The following is a 19,118-nucleotide window of genomic DNA, read 5'->3' as shown; positions in this document are numbered from 1 at the left end:
CATGGTCCGGATGGCCCTAGTGTAAATACGCCCCTGGCTTTAAGCCAAATCTCATAGAACTCAACTAGAGAAAGGGGTAAGCTATGATGGCGCCATCTATGCAAAGCTTTGACAGTTGCCAACCCCATTAATGCAATCGCCGGTGGGGTCTGCCAGAGCCTCGAGTCTCATCATACTCAAACACATTGCCAGACAATAACTTTTAATTTTATGCCGTGAGTTGTTTATTTGCAAGTTTCCTGGCAACTTACAGGTATTAAACTAGACTTAAAATACTTATTTGAGAATAAAATCTTGAGTAGGTAGGTACTGAAAAAGAGCCTATGTTGGAATTCGGTAGGGGTTGATGGAGAGATTCTCTAAGGAGTCTAAGGTAAACGTACTGTGGTCCTCGACGCGGTCCCAGTACATTATTGTCATCTTGAAACTTAAAATTGATTGTCAATAGAGGTGACAGCAAGGTGTCATCTATTGGGCATTAGCATGTCGAGCACTAGGACGTTTACCTTACACCAGCCCCAACTTCAAGCGCCAAATTTACTAGGACCTGTGATACAATGATAAATACACATTTTTAGTGTTCCGTACAAAACTTTGTTCACGGAACACTTATGGGATCACTTCGGTCTTGCAAATCAAAACGTTTCAAAACGTGCATTTTATTTATTTTAGGGATTGTACACTTTTGCTTTTGTTTGTCATTCATCGTTACTTCTGTCCTATTCATTTCCTCAAAGGTTAACTGGAAGAGATCCCATTCAGGGATAAGTTCGCCTTTGTTGTATTTAATTGACTCTGTAAGTAACTGTGTTTCTCGTGTTTATATTTCTATGTACATACAATAAAGTAAATACATACATACATACAAATCAGTTAAATGCGTTTTTCTCAGAGACCGTTTGACGTAGATATTTTAAATAACAGTCTAACTCATATAATATATGTTTATATCTCATATGAGTTATAAATATGGAAATAGGTATCACAAGCTGTATTCAGTTTTTGGATATTCTCTATTGATATTTTTGAACACACCATAAACAACTTTATACAATGGAGTTAGAGCACAATTTTCGAATACATAGATGCGAAAATATTGTACGAGGTGGCTAAAGTATCTTTTTGGTGTATCATTATTCATTAGTCTGAATACTTACTCAATTGGATTTGGTGATGAGTGATGTTGCTCGTCAAAAATGTATTTGTCTTTGTAGCTATTTAATTATAATTCAGGTGAAACCATACTTTTGTTCATTTTATTCTCGATTAGTCAAAAAATCTGTAGTTAGAATCTAACTAAAGATTTGTTCATCATTGATGTCCCGCGAAATGGCTACTCAAAGAATGGCTATTCAAAAACCATCAGGCGTTTATAATTTTGAATGGTCTTTATATAACTTCACTGAAGACTTAAAATCGTCATGCATAAAGACCTTTGGTAGAATGAGTCGCGTGCTGTTTGAAAGAATTTAGGCAACTATTTAAATAGAATAAAGTAAATAGAATAAAGAAATGATTGCCAATTACTACAATTTTCTCTATACTAAGAACTTTCAGTATGTCCTTCTATTCATAAGATGTGGTCGAAAACTTAAAAAAATAAAAATAAAAATCGTATCTAAATCGTATCGTAGCTAAATTACATTCAATTTAAAATAAAATTTAATTTAATTTAAGCACCGCAGTTAGCGATGTGAAGGACATCGTTAAAGAACTCATTTAGGCACCAAAACGGAAGTAAAAACATTAATATTGCATTGTGTCTTCAAAACTTATGAAGCGGTCTTCTAAGTCTATTAGTGAAACTTAGGCAGCGTTCACAAGTCCTTAATAAACAATGTTAAAAGTAGGCATCAGTTCTGATTTTTAAAAACAAAGCAGCTGAAGTAACTTTATAATAATAAATTTCTTTATTTCGGACAAACAAAAGTATCCATAGAGTGTTAGTAACTTTAATGGTCATATAATATGTTCTTATAAAGATTTACCATGAATGGTTATTTTTAGTTGTTCCCACACTAAACAAACACAACGGACGTCCTTGTATAAAGTATTTAGGTTAGTAAAATTACCTACTAACACACAGTTACATTTAGGACGCGCCCGCTCCGCATATCGAGTATGTAGGAACCTATTGTCCAAGTTGTATGCTTCTGACAATCAAAAAATATGTGTACAGAATACGAATTGCGCACGTATTCGTTCCATCGTACCGTACGAATAAGGCGACAATAATGTACTGAACATAACAAGGCCAGTTTAGTCCTGACTGCGTTTCGGATCACATCGGAAAATCGATTTTCCTTTTTTAAACTCTGTGTTTAAACTTTTGGACGTCTATGTCAAAAGCGCGCGCAATTAAAATTTAAAACTTTAGATAGTTTGTGGTCTGAAAAAAAAAACATTGAGGCGTTTTTCGACGCTCTAGAATTTAAACACACTTTCTAAAGATGCTAAAACTAAAACTAGATGCGTAATGACTTTAGTAGGTAATATATTCAGAGAGCAGCAATTAATTCGGTTCGCGTCTTTAGTTTTTATATAACAAACTTTATCTTTTGCGGTAGTAGATTTTTTTATGCATTTAGTTTAAGCACGTCCGCGGAGTGCAGATATCGTGTCGTATGTGTGGTTTGATGGACGTAGTGCACTGAAGGTTCAGTGGGAGTGAATTATGGATCGATATACAGTGAACCGGCGTTCGAAGCGCAAAAACGAGGGGTTCCTGACTAAGTGGAAGGCAAAATATGTTGGGAGTATTTTGCACAAACGTTCCTGGGTCAGCACTGGATTTGATTTAAACGTGAGTAACTTTTCTGATGCGCATATCCTTTTTACATATTGAAGTCAACTGATTGTTACATAAAACTATGTAGGTAAACAGCCGGTTAGAGTTAAATGTAATGATAGAAAAGTGGTGCTCCTTGACTTAATCAATCAATGTTCAATACCATATGGAGTAGAATAAGACATACCTACATTTGCCTACATGTAGGTAAGTAATTCTTTCTCGGGTACAACGTATCCTCCCAGCCATACAAACGAAATAACCAGATTTTGCCACTGAAATTTGAACCTTCAGTGCAGGGAATAGATTTGATTTTGGTTTTGTTTGAAAGATGAACGAAACAAAACAAATGCGACTCTGTTCCAATTGAATATGATTTAAATTCATCGAACTGAATAAGTACTATAGATAGGACCTTGGGCCTTAGGGTATTGGTAAGTTACACGATTAGGCACTACAGCTACGTAGAATCTTAGATGATGGGTTATTTTAGTAACGAAAGTGCAAACAAAACCAGAATTTAAAACTCGCTAAGGCCCACTTGCACCATCCCACTAACCCGGGGTTAAGCAGTTAAACCTAATAGCCTAATGTCAAATTGTACTGGTAATCATGGTAACTCTAGGTTTAACCGGTTATCCCTGGGTTAGTAGAATGGTGCAAGTGGGCCTAAGAGAGACCTAAGGTCACCTAAGTAGCTGCGGTATTTTAATGTGGCTTAATTACGAGTAAACCTGCCTAAGGGCCACTTGCATCATCCCACTAACCCGGGGTTAATCGCTTAAACCGTTAACCCAGTGTAAAATTGTACTGGTAACATGGTAACTCCACGTTTAACCGGTTAACCGCGGGTTAGTGGAATGATGCAAATGACCCTAAGTTATATATTAATATTGATGTTAATATTCATAACCAGACAGGTTAACTATAGAATATAGATGAATACTTAGATAATCTAATCGCCAAGCCCCATATGAATAAGCATATGACTAAATCCAACAAAAATCAATACATATGATATTACTATGCGCCAAACGTAGTCACTTTCCAACATTATACATATATGTATATCCATTATATATCAATCTAATCACAATACGTGACTCCTTCCTTATTTGTATGTCAAATGCTATTGTGTACATTCGTGGTTTATTGAATATGCGAGAAAATGACCGTACTTTGCATCTCGCTCTACGATACAATAAAAAAAAAGATAGTTGAATGTTGGTATTATCGACTCAGTTGCGTAAGATCTTTCTTGTGTATAATGTTTCACGTAACTTTTCTTGGTTGGAATATTACTTAGTATAAATTCTTGTAGCTACCTACTTATGTATCTATCGTAGTGGGGGTTTTCAGCATTAGTCCATCCCATATGAAATATCATCTACTTAATAACATAATGTAGAGTCTGTGCGGAAAGCGAAGAGTCGTGGAGTCTAAGGGAGCCCATACATTCTACGACTCTTCTGACTCTTCTCTTTACCTTATGCTCCGATGTACAGTCACCAGCAAAAATATCTGACACGATCTTATTTGTAGACTCATAAGAGCTTGTCATATATTTTTGCTGCCTTTAAAGAGTAACATATTATTGCTGGTGACTGTAAATAGACTTAGGTATCAATAAACATTTTTGGAACTGCTAGGCAGATAATGACTCCCACAGAATCTGAAATTAAACAGCGAAATCTGGCCTCGGAATAAATTCAGATAATTGTCTATGTCATCTTATAGGTAAAAAAAATAGGTGTCATAAAAAATATCTGAATTTATTTCGTGACCATAGAGATTCCGGTACTTAATTTCGGTTTATTTGGGATGCACTTTATAAAATAAATACCCTGAAATCTGTGAATACTAAATAGCTTCATGTTCATCGTCATAGAGATGGTCACGTCCTCGTCTAAACTTACTAAACCACGAGTAAATGGGCATTTTCACTTAATTGAACACCTTTAACGGCCGGTTAGCAATCGTTACAAAACTGACGGTCAATGTCAAATCCCATACATTTTGTCAGGAATGTAACGGTTAGACGTTACTGAAACACGACTTAAGTCACGCTTAACTTGTACAAGTTAAATGAAAATGCCCAAATAGAGCTACGAGATGGGGCTTCATCGCCAAATGCTAATTAAGGTCTTTGACAACTTTCTTGCGGAGTTAAACCACATCGAAATTTAAAAAAAAATTGCGTTGAAAATGTTCACGACTTAAATTCATTGCAACTACGACATACAAATTTCAACCCAACGTCACGATGAAAAAACAAATGACAGTCTCACAAATTAAAAAGTAATAAACTGCCAGAGAATTCCTTTTTCAAACCCTATAGTTGTTTTTTTAATTTTCTTTTTCTAAGTGGCCAGTTCCAGGAATTATCAGTATGCCCTAAGTAAAAGCCTACACTTACACACTTAATCTTAGAATTGGATGAGTAATTGATTGGATTGGACTCCTTACGTGAATAATATTTCAATATTTGCATTCCAATTCGGCTGCTAGTCACGTATTTGAATAGGTGCACATCATATTTTGCGCACCATAACCATTTAAGGCGCATTACACACGGTCTGAAATTAAGAATTAAGAGTCTCTTTAGGGCTCCTATTCAAAAACCAGCAGATACCATAGACTAAGTATGGCGTAGATTCCCATTTAATCCTATCGTGTGTTTTAACTGGTCTGCAATTTTGAAATCAGTAGGTTAAAGGCCTGTGCACACCGGCTGCGTCTGCGTGACGTGCACGTGCGCGTGCGGCGTTGTAGTATACAGATCCTTATGAGAGACGGCACACCGCTTGCGTGACGTGTGCGTGTGCGGCTCCAACATTTTAGCGCACGCGCCCGTGCACGTTACCCCGTCCCTATATTAACCCGTCGAACGACCATCATACAACAAATTGCAATAAAATGCAATTGACCCATATTGATCTGTAGTACCTAACACACGTCTGATACTGAGTCGCTACGAACCAAATAGAGTTAGTAAGTAACGTCTGATACTAGGGCGCTCCCAGGGTTAATTTAATATCAGGCTTGTGAATTTCAATGAGACCTGTTGTCCCAAAAGGTTCAATGAAACACCATGCACGTCAAAACTGTTGCCGTGGGCGGGATAAAATCTCTTCAATTATTGAGCCCATCTTCTAACCCGCTCAAACGTTTCGTAATTACGAAATTCCAGTGTAATTCGAGCAGTAAAACCAATAATAGCCGTGTAATTGAGCTGAGTGTTCTCACGAATGCTACAGTTGCGGTCCGGGCTGCCCGTTTTGGTTTGGTTTATTATGTCAGCTACCTTAGCCTCTTGGGAACATGGCAAGCTTGTAAACTTTGGCTTAAAATATAAAACATATACTCGTACAGTATAAATGGACGGAGAAGATAACGAACGAAGAGGTATTACGAAGAGTGAAAGAGAAGAGGATGATATTGAACACCATCAACAACAGACGGGGAAAAATGATTGGACATTTGTTACGGCACGACAACTTCTTTAAAACCATCATAGAAGGCAAGATAGAAGGAAAGAGAGGCAGGGGCAGACCAAGACGTAGCTATGTAGACCAAATAAAAGAAATAGCTGGTGTCGTGTCGTATCAAGAGGTCAAAGCTATGGCTTATGAGAGGGAGAAATGGAAAATACTCCACCGACAAGAGGATACCTCTTAAATTGAAGAAGAGACTCGTACAGTGAGATACGGTAGAGTTAGGTACTTTGATTGTCCTTGTTCGTTACTTACATTACACGTGTATTGAGGGGTTATAGGTAAAAATGTTTTCTTTTGGTTATGGAGCTTTCGCTTAGTTTGAAAAAAAAAGTTTATGAATTTCCCGCTTGAGTCCACTACTAGTGCACTAGTATTAAATAATAGTAGAGATCTAGAGATGAACGGTGGCGTAACTTGTTGAAAGATATATTTACAAAGATAGGGGGAGGGGGGTTAGGTTTATTCCTATTCCTAATACATAAGATTGTACCTCTACATTTCGCACTTATCTAGTTACATATACTTGGTCAAGCAGATCTTGTCAGTAGAAAAAGGCGGCAAATTTGAAAAAAGTAGGCGCGAAGGGATATCGTCCCATAGAAAATTTGAATTTCGCGCCTTTTTTTACTGACAAGATTTGCTTGACCAGCTATACTACGGCTATTTAGAATTGAGGTACCCTCGTATGTTGTTACGGTTTCCTTTTAATGAGTTAGTATAATTTTAAGTGGAATAAAAACCTAATGTTTATTCACATGCCATCGCAGCGAGCGTGACGGGTAAACGATACGCTTGTTAAAATAAAATACACTTTATTTCATTCACTTTCATTTGCATACTACTTATTATCTAGGCCATGCTAGAATGTTGTGTTTGGTTATGGTATAGACTTGATGATACCTATACGCCGTACTTACTTAAAACATATAGAGTTAAACCAAAATAAGTCTGCAACGATTTTGATAGCCCACGCAGTGCAACACTTGCACTGCGTGGGCTATTAACCTTTTCGACGCCATGTCAAACACGCTGTCACTCTAACGCCACGTCACCGAAGTGTCAAAACTGAAATTGAACTTTATGCATGTCTAATGTTGCTCTGTGGTCTGTGACCGATTAATCGGTCTTTGGCGTTGAACCTGCGGTGCGAATATATCGGTCATTGGACTCATTGGCGTCCAAAAGATTAAAATCGTTGCAGACTTTTCTTTTTCTAACTCTACATAAAATATGTAAACATAAATACATAATATATTAGCGGCCTCCTAACATATATCAGTCGTTATAGTGACCCTGCCTACCCTGCTGTAGGTGCCGGGATCGAATCCCGGTAAGGGCATTTAGTCCCTGAGTTATGGAAGTATGCATCTATCTATATTGTCTTCTAGTACCCATCCATACTACAAGTTATGCTTAGTTTGGTGTTAGATCGATCTGTAGGATCTGTAGGACCAATAAGATTGTCCCCACATTTATTTATTTATTTTATATATTTTCGCGCAAATTAAACTATTGAAGCGAGCCCCAAATGACTCGTATGTTTCCAAAGTTTAAGGATACGGAAAGCCAACATAGCGTATAACTTCCGGTCGCAGAAAAAAAACAAATTAGAATCTAAATCGGTACACGGCCATAATTAATTATCTAATTTTAGTCTACAATCAATCAAGCAATCATAAATAAGAGTGACAACGCTATGTTATTTTTAACAGCAGAGTGTGCTAACACAGAGTTACTCAGAAAGCATAGTTAATTACTTAAGATAAATAAGATAAAAGATAAAAAATAGTTTATTCAAGTAGGCATATTACAATGCGCTTATGAACGTCAAATAAACCTTTACCGGCTCCAACCGTACACCTCTGCCCCGAGAAGATTTAAATCCCCCCTCAATTGGAGGAGGGTATCCCAATATGGGACCGGCAACAAACTCGGCGGGACACATCTTTTCAAAACATTATTACATCTTATAATTAACATGCATTACGAGTAATTAATACAATTTAAATTACTATAGAATTCATGCAATTATACTCAGTGAGTACATAACTTTATAGAATTTGATATAAAAAATAAACATATATGCACATGAAATCACAAATACGTAGCTCTTTCAGAAAACAAATCAAATCTTACAAAAGGAAAAGAAAATAAAATCAATAGAAGAAATGAGAATACATATTATATGAATCTAACTGATTGTTATGAGATGCTTTCATACAATTTGATGTGCTTTCTTACCTGAGCTGAGTCACCTTTAACTCTACACATAATACAATGTTTTTAATTGCTACTTGTCGTTATTACAGTTTCTGGTTTGGACCATGCATGTTTGTCTGTCAAGTAGTCCTCGACTCTGTAATAAGCCTTCAACATCAATGACTTTTTTAAGTAATTCTTAAGAGCTGGAAAGGGTAATCTTAAAGCATCCTCAGGTAACTTGTTATAAAAATGAATGCATTGCCCAACGAATGACTTCTGTACTTTACGAACACGAAACTTTCTGATAGCAAGCTTATTTTTATTTCTAGTATTATAGTTATGGACATCAGAATTCTTAGTGAAGGAGTCTAGATTCTTAACAACATAAATAATACTATCATATATGTATTGGGAAGCTACAGTTAAAATATTAATTTCTTTAAAAAGTTCTCTTAATGATTCACGCACCCTTAAATTATATATAGAACGAATGGCTCTCTTTTGTAAGACAAATATAGCTTGTATGTCAGCTGCTTTGCCCCAAACCAGAATACCATATGACATTACACTATGAAAATAACTATAATAAACAAGGCGAGCTGTCTCAACATTAGTCAATTGTCTAATTCTCCTCACAGCGTAAGCGGCCGAACTTAATTTGTTTGCTAGTGTTCTTATATGAGGACTCCATTGTAGATTTTTGTCCAATGTTAAACCAAGAAACAGTGCTTTATCTACCATCTCTAAGCATTCATTATTCAAAAGTATCTTAGTATCGACTGGTTTAACATTCGGCAAAGAAAATCGAATGCATTTAGTTTTCTTAGCATTAAGAAGCAAATTGTTCATAGTAAACCAGTTTAGTACATTAACGAGTGAAGGTACTATGCCAATTATGACTATTTCCTAATGAGTATGTTCTATATGGTATATGCCAAGCGTGTTCTAAAAACGCAAAGATATCCGTATCATAGATCTCGCCTAGGTGTATTGCACTGAAGATTAAACAAACTTATCATTTACCATTTAATTGCAACCTTATTTATTCAATTTTGCGTCTTATCGCGTACGCAATAGAAGTGTAGCTTACGCGAATTTATTAAATTCGACTGCATGCCGGTGCTATTGCGACAGACAAGTCCTACGGCGAAGTCAACGTTTCATACTTATAAACATTATGGTTTGTATGTTGCTTAGTTGCTACGGAGTGTTAGAAGGGAAAGGTCCGTGTTTAAAAAAAAGCTTACAAAAGCTCATGTGGTTTGTTTCAGTGCGTTTTGTTTACAAACAAAGGAACGTAATCGCGGCAGTTTAAAAACCATAAACAAAACAAAAGTTTTTAAATTTCGGTGCCGTTTAACATTGGCTTTGTTTTTTTTTTATTTATGTAAAGGTCGAAGGTGAAGTGTCATTATGCCTCAGATTTTCTTTAAAAAGGTAATGGTGGTTCGGGAGCGAGCCGATCTCGAGGTAAGTTACTTTCACTTTTCGCGCCGCCTTGCCTTGCCGGTCCCTACCTGCGGACCTGCTGATTTATTAAATAAATGCTGGTTTATCAATAAAATCAATAGGTAATAAATTTATATTATCCTTTTACAGTAGTAGATTGCGAGATAATATCGGAAGTAACAAGTGTAACTGGACGAAGCGGTTTGGATGCTTTCACTGCAATCTCGATAAAATAGATAATACCATTATAAGATAAATGCTAGTTGAATAAGAGCATTTTCAGGAAATAGAAATAACTTTATGTTATGATGTTCACAAATTACTTAATGGTAATGATATAAGTCTTGTTATTTGCGTAAGTGCCTATTTTGAGTTCTAATAATAAATTGCCTTTATACTAATAGCTACACGTACACCTACAGTAATTTGAATTTTTGTATAGTGGGTTACTTTTGTAACTATAATTTTCTCTCGGGAACGGCATTTATTAAAGTGGAAATCATTAATAAAATAGAAAATAAAATAAACAAAAGAATTATAGCCATTTTAACTATTTTATGATATCAATATTTGAGTGTCCCACTGCTGGGCCTATGCCTCTCCCCTTAATTTCCAGACTCCCGATTCGATGTTTCCTCCTCATTTCATTTTAGTTTACTTAAAAATATTGTTTTTTACACCCATAACAATTGTAATTTTTACGAACTTTAGCTACTTATCACTTTGATATTTAAATCTCTTCAAGTCACACTTACATCCATTAGTTCACTTCAGGTACCTTTAGTTCATTAAAGCAATTCCATACGAGCTAGGACATTCGTTTTTAGGGTTCCGTACCCAAAGGGTAAAACGGGACCCTATTACTAAGACTCTGCTGTCCGTCCGTCCGTCCGTCCGTCTGTCACCAGGCTGTATCTCACGAACCGTGATAGCTAGACAGTTGAAATTTTCACAGATGATGTATTTCTGTTGCCGCTATAACAACAAATACTAAAAACAGAATAAAATAAAGATTTAAATGGGGCTCCCGTACAACAAACGTGATCTTTGACCGAAGTTAAGCAACGTCGGGCGGGGTCAGTACTTGGATGGGTGACCGTTTTTTTTTGCTTTTTTTTGTTTTTTTTTTGCATTATGGTACGGAACCCTTCGTGCGCGAGTCCGACTCGCACTTGCCCGGTTTTTTAACCTCTAACAAGATTGCGAATACATTATTCATGCCATATCGAAGTCGGATAACTAATGGGATCAATTTAATTCCAGTTGCACTTTTTGATAAATGTTAGATTTGATTGCAACCGGGCGGCCTTGTGATAACCATAGCTATAAGTTGTGTTATAATGAAACCATTCACTATTTGAACAAATGAACTACTATATACGTGCTATAATAATTACAATCGTTCGTGTTCTAATAAGAGTTGGGTAACCCTTTTGTAGTGAGTTTCCACGTTATTAATAATACATTATGAATTAAGGGTGTTATGGCTCATTTGAAGAACTAATTACGTAGTGACATTATAGGAATATAGTCACTAATCTATACAATTACTTTTACTACGAGTAAACCGGCATAGTGAAACAAACTAGGTAGGTACCTATCTATCTATTGTAAATCCTACTGCCGTATTCGAACTTCAAGATATTCAGAAGAGACGACACGTACTAGATCCATTCTAGATACGTTATAACTAGTTTAGATATCAACTAGTTCTCTTTTGCAGCGCAATTCGGGCAACCAACGTCACTTTTACGTTAGGTAGAGTAAGATATCTATTAGATGTGAATTGGATCTCTAAGTCATATCCTGTGAAAATCGTTCAAGAGTACCTACCTATCTCCAGAATCGCGCAAATGTCTAATTATACAGGTTAGATCTTAAACATATCGTTATCGTATCTTGGTGATGTTTAAAAGATATCTAATAGATGTCTATTTCAAAATCCGAATCGGGCCCTAACTCCCGCTAAATCAAAGTGCACTCACGCTAGACCGGGCCGGACCCGGCCCGATGCGTCCGACATGTCATTATCTATGACGGCTGATCGGTGATCACGTGGTGCTTTTTAGAAAACGAAGCGCCGGAAGCCCCGGCCCGGTCCCGGCCCGGTCTAGCGTGAGTCATGAGCTGCTTCGTCGTTCGTTGATGACTTTTGGTGTATGGCCTAATTCATAAAGTCACCAAAATATTCTTAATTTAGAGACAACTAAATATGTATAACCTGCTATCCGTCTAGAGTTAGACTAAAAGGCCTGCTACACGGTCGCCGACAAGCCCCCAAACCGCGTGGCCTTGGTCTGTCCCGGACCGTGTAGACGGTTGTTACCAACAAAATTTGACCAAAACTGTCCAAGGACAGACCAAGGTCAGACGGTTAGAAGGCTTGTCGGCGACCGTGTAGCAAGCCTTTAAGAAAAGTGTGCAGCGATTTTGATAGCCCACGCTGTGCAAGTATTATTTTAAACCCCAAACTTCTATGAAATTATGACGTTTAAATTAACACTTGCACTGCTGTGCAAGTGTGTTGCAGCACTGCTGCTAGGCTATTTAAATCGCTGCAGACTTTTCTTGGTCTAACTCTAGTAAAAAAATAACCCGTAAGCTGCTAATTCTAGCAGTAAAATTTCGTAACCAATACGTAGGTACCAATACCTCTCTAAACAGGTTGATAGATCCAGTCACAAGTATTAGTGGATCTTAGTAGTGGATTAATTAAAATGACAGGTTAGTGTCAAGTGTGAATAGACAATTGACGAAAAGATGACAGGTGAACTGCGGTTGGTTTTGAAACAACCTGTCAATCTGATAAAACATAATGGAATGAATTGTGCTACATTTGTGCATATACATCACCTAATCACGATATTTCATTCTCTTGCCTCGTGACGGACTCATGATTAACTAATCCGTTGCCAAACTGGAGATCATGGGTACGAAGTACGAATTACAGCTGGTACCATTTGGACCTTATGCCCTTTGTAATAAGGTCCACCAATGTACAGTTATAGTGTTGCTTTTTGTACGTGGCTGCAACTTATCTGTGAGTTTCTTTGAATTTTCCGGAATTTAGGTAAGTATAGGTACCTTACCACCACCTTACACCTTACCTATGTATAGTCTGTATCTTTAGGTATTTAAATAAAAGCAACCAAAATATACCCTCAAATGGCTCCTTAATCCAGTTGAGAGTAGATGAGCAGGTTAAAGTTAGGCAACGGCCTAAACGTATGGATCAGTCACTGAACGCAGTGACTGATCCATACGTTTGTATTTGGTTGGGTTTTGTATTTGGTTAGGTTAACCAATAAATATTATAACTACCAGAAAATGTATAATTGTTTGTTTACTTTTATTTAAATACTTACCTAAAGGTACAAAGTATAAGTACAGCTTACATCTAAACGTCTTGGCGAATTTTTAAGGGTTCATCCTTATCGTAACTTTAACTGTTACAAACGTAACTTCAAACAGTTCAAACGTATCTTGAAGGCCGTTTATCTAATACCTTTAAACCACCAATTCTTGTTTATTTATTTTTTATATTGTATAAAGACACATAATTGTGATCGTTCCGTACGCCTTTATTCGAGGAATTCATTTTGGCGGGTATTCGGGCTAGGAGACCAGGTTCGTCGAAATAAAAGTTGTTCCGAATAGCTTTTCAAACGTATAATCGAATTCAGAATTAAATTACACTTGCAACACAGTATTTGACACAGATTAATTTCGATTAGAAATAAAATGGCGTTCCACCGTAGCACGTGAGGCGCGAGCGCATCATGGCGACGTCCAAAATCACAACTGTCACTCTAATCAACATGGCCGCCACCCCAGCGCTCGGTGTTACGTCACTTTGACAGCTGTCACGTTTCGTTCAGAAATCAAACAGGCGATACTAGCGCCACCAAGCCAATTCTCTTGATGCGCCGTCACGGCCAACCCTGACCGTCGCACGCCCTCGTGCGATTAGTCATCTAGTGGAACATCTGCAAGAAAAGATATGGCTTCAATGTTTGTTCGCTCGACCACTCCTGACTGATAAAGCGAATGCGGAGTTTATAAGTCGCTAATATTAAACTCAGGCGTAGTAAGCCTGCTCACACACATTTATGATCATCTCAGAACTAGTTAAACCCTTAGGTGTGGACCGGGCGCTCACGGCCCTTTCGACCAACCTTCTTTTACTTACTAAGCAGCCCGGGCATGCTCAGGCCCTTTCGACTGACACACATCAACACAAGGCGTGAACCGGGCGTACTGGGCCCCTTCGAACAGCCTACCATTACCTGCGGCGTAGACCGGGCATGCTAGGCCCCTTCGACTAGCCACCATCATCATCAAGCATGGACCGGGCGTTTAAAGCCCTTACGACCAGCCTTGAAAACACACTTATGACGCGGACCAGGCACCTGAAGCCTCTTCGACCGGCCACAACACAGATAAGATCGTGGCACAGCACAGGCATACACGGCCTTTTCTGCCGGCACCGACACGGCATGGCCCATATTCGGCAGTTCATTTACTGACTAACCTCAATATCTCTGTCTATACCTATAACTAATACAGACTGCAAGTTATGTACAAGATCCTAATAAAGACTACTCAATTTTATAGAACTTACTTTCATTTGCGCGCCCTTCCTTATTAGGGATGACTAATCGATCTTCATTATCTGAATCAGAGAGGGTGTCTGAGCCGGCGGTCATGATGCGATCACTAATCACCGAGAGTGTATCACTGTCGCTATCGTCATGGTCTACTTGTTCCCTATTAACCGCCGTCTCGGCCTCCTCAGTCTCTATTAAATTATTAGCAATTTCAACCAAACCCTCAAAACCCTTGGGCACTAAACGCAGATTTTCGTGCGAATATTTGTAGACACGATTACCACCAGTGATAGCCCTCAACTCATACCTGTCGTTTTCTAGCACTTTCGTGATAACAAAGGTTCCGCGAAATTTTCTGGATAACTTAGTTTGATTTCGCTCGCTACACTTTATAAAGACGTAATCTCCTTTCGAAAATGCTTTTACTTGCGCCCTACCGCGATTAAAACGTTCGGCATCAGCTAGGGATGCTTTTTGGATACTACGCGCGGCTTCATTTCGAATTTCGTTTAAGTTAGCGCGTTCGGGAGGCTTTATATTGGGACATGTTTTAGAAAGGCCTAGTGATTGGGCGCTTATGCCAAACATGAGTTCAGTTGGGGTATATCCTGTTGTTCTTGAACGTGTACTGTTCAGTGCTAGTTGCACGTTGTCAAGCTCCTCTCGCCACACCTTATTGGAATCGTTTTCTATAATGGTAAGGAGACTTTTTAGGGTGCGCATCACACGCTCGACCTGTCCATTAGCCCGAGAAGAGCCGGTCGCTATCAGGTGCAGTTCAATGTTGTGCTCGTTACAAAATTCTTTAAAGCTTGAACTGATGTAGCATCGCCCCTGATCAGCTATGACTCTCCTCGGTGCTCCAAACAGTGAGACTGCTTTCCGCAAGGCTCTCACGGCACACGCCGCATCTAGGGACTGGGTATACTCGAGTAAAACATATTTTGTAAAACCGTCGATAATGACTGATGCGTATTCTTTTCGATCGCTTTTGCCACTAAGTTTGCCCGTGAGATCGATGTGTATGGTGTGCCAGGGTACCGATATCTTAGGAATGGGATGCATTCTTACTTGTTGAGCTCCTGATGGTCCTTTGGAGGCCTTGCACACTATACACGAATCGACGAACTTGCGGACATTTTTTGCCATTTGTGGAAACCAGTATTGCTCATAAATCTTGTCCAGAGTTTTGTCGTATCCTAAATGTTTGATTTCGCAATGAACATGATTAATAAGAGTCCAAATAAGTGATCGCGGGACAATGGGTAACCAAGAGCTCATCTTATTACGTTCAACCTTCCTGTAGAGGATTCCGTCACGTACGTCGTAAGTATGAGCTACGCCTTCTGGAAGCTGATTATTTATATGCTTACTAATTAGGTCTTGAATTTCGGGGTCACGCTTCTGTTCTACTTGAAGCCAACTATCGTGAAGTTCGACAAAGTTAACCGCTTTGCAACGAGTGTTTCCACTCCTACTAAACTCGCAAGTGTCGTTAGCAGTCGTCGGTGGAGCAGGGAGAGGGTTTCGGGACAAGTAGTCAGCGTGCTCCATATTACGACCTTCTTTGTACACGACATCAAAGTCATAGGCCTGTAGATAAGCCCACCAACGGTGGACACGAGGAGACAAGTCGACTTTAGCTTTAGAGGCTTTTAGAGAATTGCAGTCGGTGAAGACCGTAAAATGCTGTCCATAAAGGTAATGTCGGAAGTTCTCGACAGCGCGCACCACCGCCAATGTTTCCAGTTCATACGAATGATATCTGGATTCCACCTCGGTGGTGCGGCGACTGAAATATGCGACAACATGTGGTACATTATTTTCCCTCTGAATTAAGATACCGCCATAGCCATCTGAGCTCGCGTCTGTATGGAGTTCTATCGGAATATCGGGGTTGAATATCGTCAAGACCGGCTCAGAAGTTAATATTTTCACGATTTTGCTATGGACCTCTCTATGCCGGTCGGTCCAGGTAATAGGCCCCTTCAACTTTGTGAGCGGATAGAGCGGACTGACAAGGGTAGCAAACCCGGGAATGAACCTCCTAAAATAAGACGCTAACCCCAAGAATTGTCGGACCTGTGTAGCTGTGCCTGGGGCTGGCGCGTCAACGAGTGCTTGTATTTTCCGCGGGTTAGGTTTTACTTCGCCAGCTTTTATCGCATACCCAAGATATTGGACTTCAGTTTTCATAAATTTGCATTTCTTAATATTAAAGGAGAAGCCGGCTTCAGACAAAGCTGCTAAAACAGCATCCAAACGACGTAAGCCTTCGGAAACATCAGGTGAAAAGCAAAGCACATCGTCCATATATGCAAGAGCCACAGTATCTTTAAGAGATTTCAAGGCTTTGTTAATGCAACGCTGGTAGACAGACGCGGCATTCCGTAACCCGAAAGGCATTGCCAGATACTCATATTGACCTTCGGGGGTCACAAAAGCAGTACGTTCTACCGAGTCAGGTTCTACTAGTATCTGGTGATAGCCAGATGCCATATCCAGCGAGGAAAAGTAATGGGCACCTGTAAGGCGATCTATTTGATCGTCAATCCTCGGAAGAGGATAGTGCTCCGGACGTGTGTTTCCATTAAGTTCCCTATAATCGACGCACATCCTGTCAGAGCCGTCCTTCTTTTTCACTAACAGGATGGGACTTGCGAAAGGAGAAGAGCTTTCACGAATAACACCCGCTTTTAATAGTTCTTCTACTTTGCCTTTGACGATATCTTTTTCCGCGACGGATAACCTATACGGCCTACGTTGGACGGTTTTATGTGGATCAATCGGATCAATTTTTAAACTGCCGGTTTTTACGCGACGTGTTGGGATACCTTCAATGAAGTATTCGCTGTACTTTTTCAAGATGTCTAGCAAAGCTTCTTTTTCCGCGCCTACAAGATCCGTATCAATCTCGCCTAGATCAAAGACTTGTGTACTATTACACAGATTTGTCTCCTTACGGATAGAGAACCTAAGGCTATCACTGTCGATTTCGGCGTGTATACCTAGTGCTAATACATCTCTACCTATTATAATTGGTTCCGGCACCACATGGTCTGGCACGACATGAAATAGGAGGGGTAAGGTGATATCTTGAACTACCACCGTGCTCATGATTTGTTCAGTACAGCTAACATTATCTCCTATACCCACTAGACAGACAGAGTCGCTATGCTTTGTGCCCGTTAACCTTTCTTTAAAACTACATCGAATCAATGAGCAGGCAGCACCTGTGTCAAAAAGGAATGAAATGACCTCACCAGACGATGTCGACAGGGTACCTCTGGCTGACCGCCGCTCGCAGATGTGGACCTCCTTGCGCGCAATAGTCTCACTCGCTGGTTTCTTCTTTCCGTCGGGGCAAGTGGTGCTGATGTGTCCCGGCTTTCCACAGGTGAAGCAGATCTTCTCTTTTTCTTTGTCTGGTAGTTTTGTGGCTTCCTTTGGTTTTATGGACTCGCGGCGCTTGCGGCAGTCTTCAATTTTATGTCCTCGATTGCCACAAAAGTGACAGGTGCCAGAAAAGCGAGCGTCCGTCGCGCTATTTAAACGTGTCTTCTTTGTGTCCACTTCATTGGTTTCATGGTCATCATGGCGTCTTTTGAGTGATACACCACCAAGGATTCTGCAAAGCTGGGCTCTTGTTGAAATCACGTGCGAGTTCAATTCTCTGCGAATTAAAGGGTCTTTCTGTGACAGAACTGAAATAGCAAATCCTGTGACGACTTCTTCATTCATTTCCACCTTTGGAACACGTTCAATAAGATTCCATAGACGCGCGGCTGCTTCCGTAGCGGATTCCTTGCTTCCTATTTGAAACTTAAGGATATCATCAAAATAATCCTGCATTAGCATCTGACGGTTAAATTTAGCAAGCAACGTTTCTTTTATACGGGGCCATGTTAAGTCATCAGCCTTTAGTGAGGTGAGGCATTTAGCGGCGCGTCCCTTTAGAGCATGCGTTAGAGCAAGCAGTAGCTCTGGCCCGGCCAGATTACGGCTATTGACTACGATTTCGGTCACGTTGCACCAACCTTGTATGTCTGCGTCGGTTTCGTCCGGGTCAAACTTGACAAGCTTTGCCTGAGCATGGCCTGAAGGTGTATTCTGCGTTGCCGCGAGTAGGCGAGATAAAAGTGTCTCCATGTTGCCAAAAAAATTTGCCGTTCCGTTGTCTGTCCTCGGGGGGTCGACGGTTACGTTACTGGTCCCCTGAATATCAGGCCCTCGGCATCCCACTTCTGATAAAGACACATAATTGTGATCGTTCCGTACGCCTTTATTCGAGGAATTCATTTTGGCGGGTATTCGGGCTAGGAGACCAGGTTCGTCGAAATAAAAGTTGTTCCGAATAGCTTTTCAAACGTATAATCGAATTCAGAATTAAATTACACTTGCAACACAGTATTTGACACAGATTAATTTCGATTAGAAATAAAATGGCGTTCCACCGTAGCACGTGAGGCGCGAGCGCATCATGGCGACGTCCAAAATCACAACTGTCACTCTAATCAACATGGCCGCCACCCCAGCGCTCGGTGTTACGTCACTTTGACAGCTGTCACGTTTCGT

At 39.6% G+C, this 19,118-nt stretch overlaps 1 protein-coding gene across 2 annotated transcripts in view; it reads left to right on the top strand.

The window, feature by feature from the left end:
* The first annotated feature begins 2,594 nt into the window (after window positions 1–2,594).
* Window positions 2,595–19,118, top strand: part of LOC134668062 (uncharacterized) — a 145,950-nt gene continuing 129,426 nt past the window's right edge. Inside the window, exon 1 of one of the 2 annotated variants that reach the window (XM_063525513.1) lies at window positions 2,595–2,803. In XM_063525513.1, the coding sequence (XP_063381583.1) occupies window positions 2,675–2,803 (129 nt within the window). In that variant the 5' untranslated portion in view covers window positions 2,595–2,674. Of the gene's footprint in view, window positions 2,804–9,809; window positions 9,958–19,118 lie in introns of those variants that run through there. The other variant, XM_063525514.1, reaches the window with a different exon arrangement.

This window comes from Cydia fagiglandana, chromosome 10, assembly GCF_963556715.1.
Source record: "Cydia fagiglandana chromosome 10, ilCydFagi1.1, whole genome shotgun sequence".
NCBI classification, from domain to species: Eukaryota; Metazoa; Arthropoda; class Insecta; order Lepidoptera; family Tortricidae; genus Cydia; species Cydia fagiglandana.
Note: the sequence above shows the minus strand (reverse complement) of the source record. Positions and strands in the feature narration are given on the sequence as shown.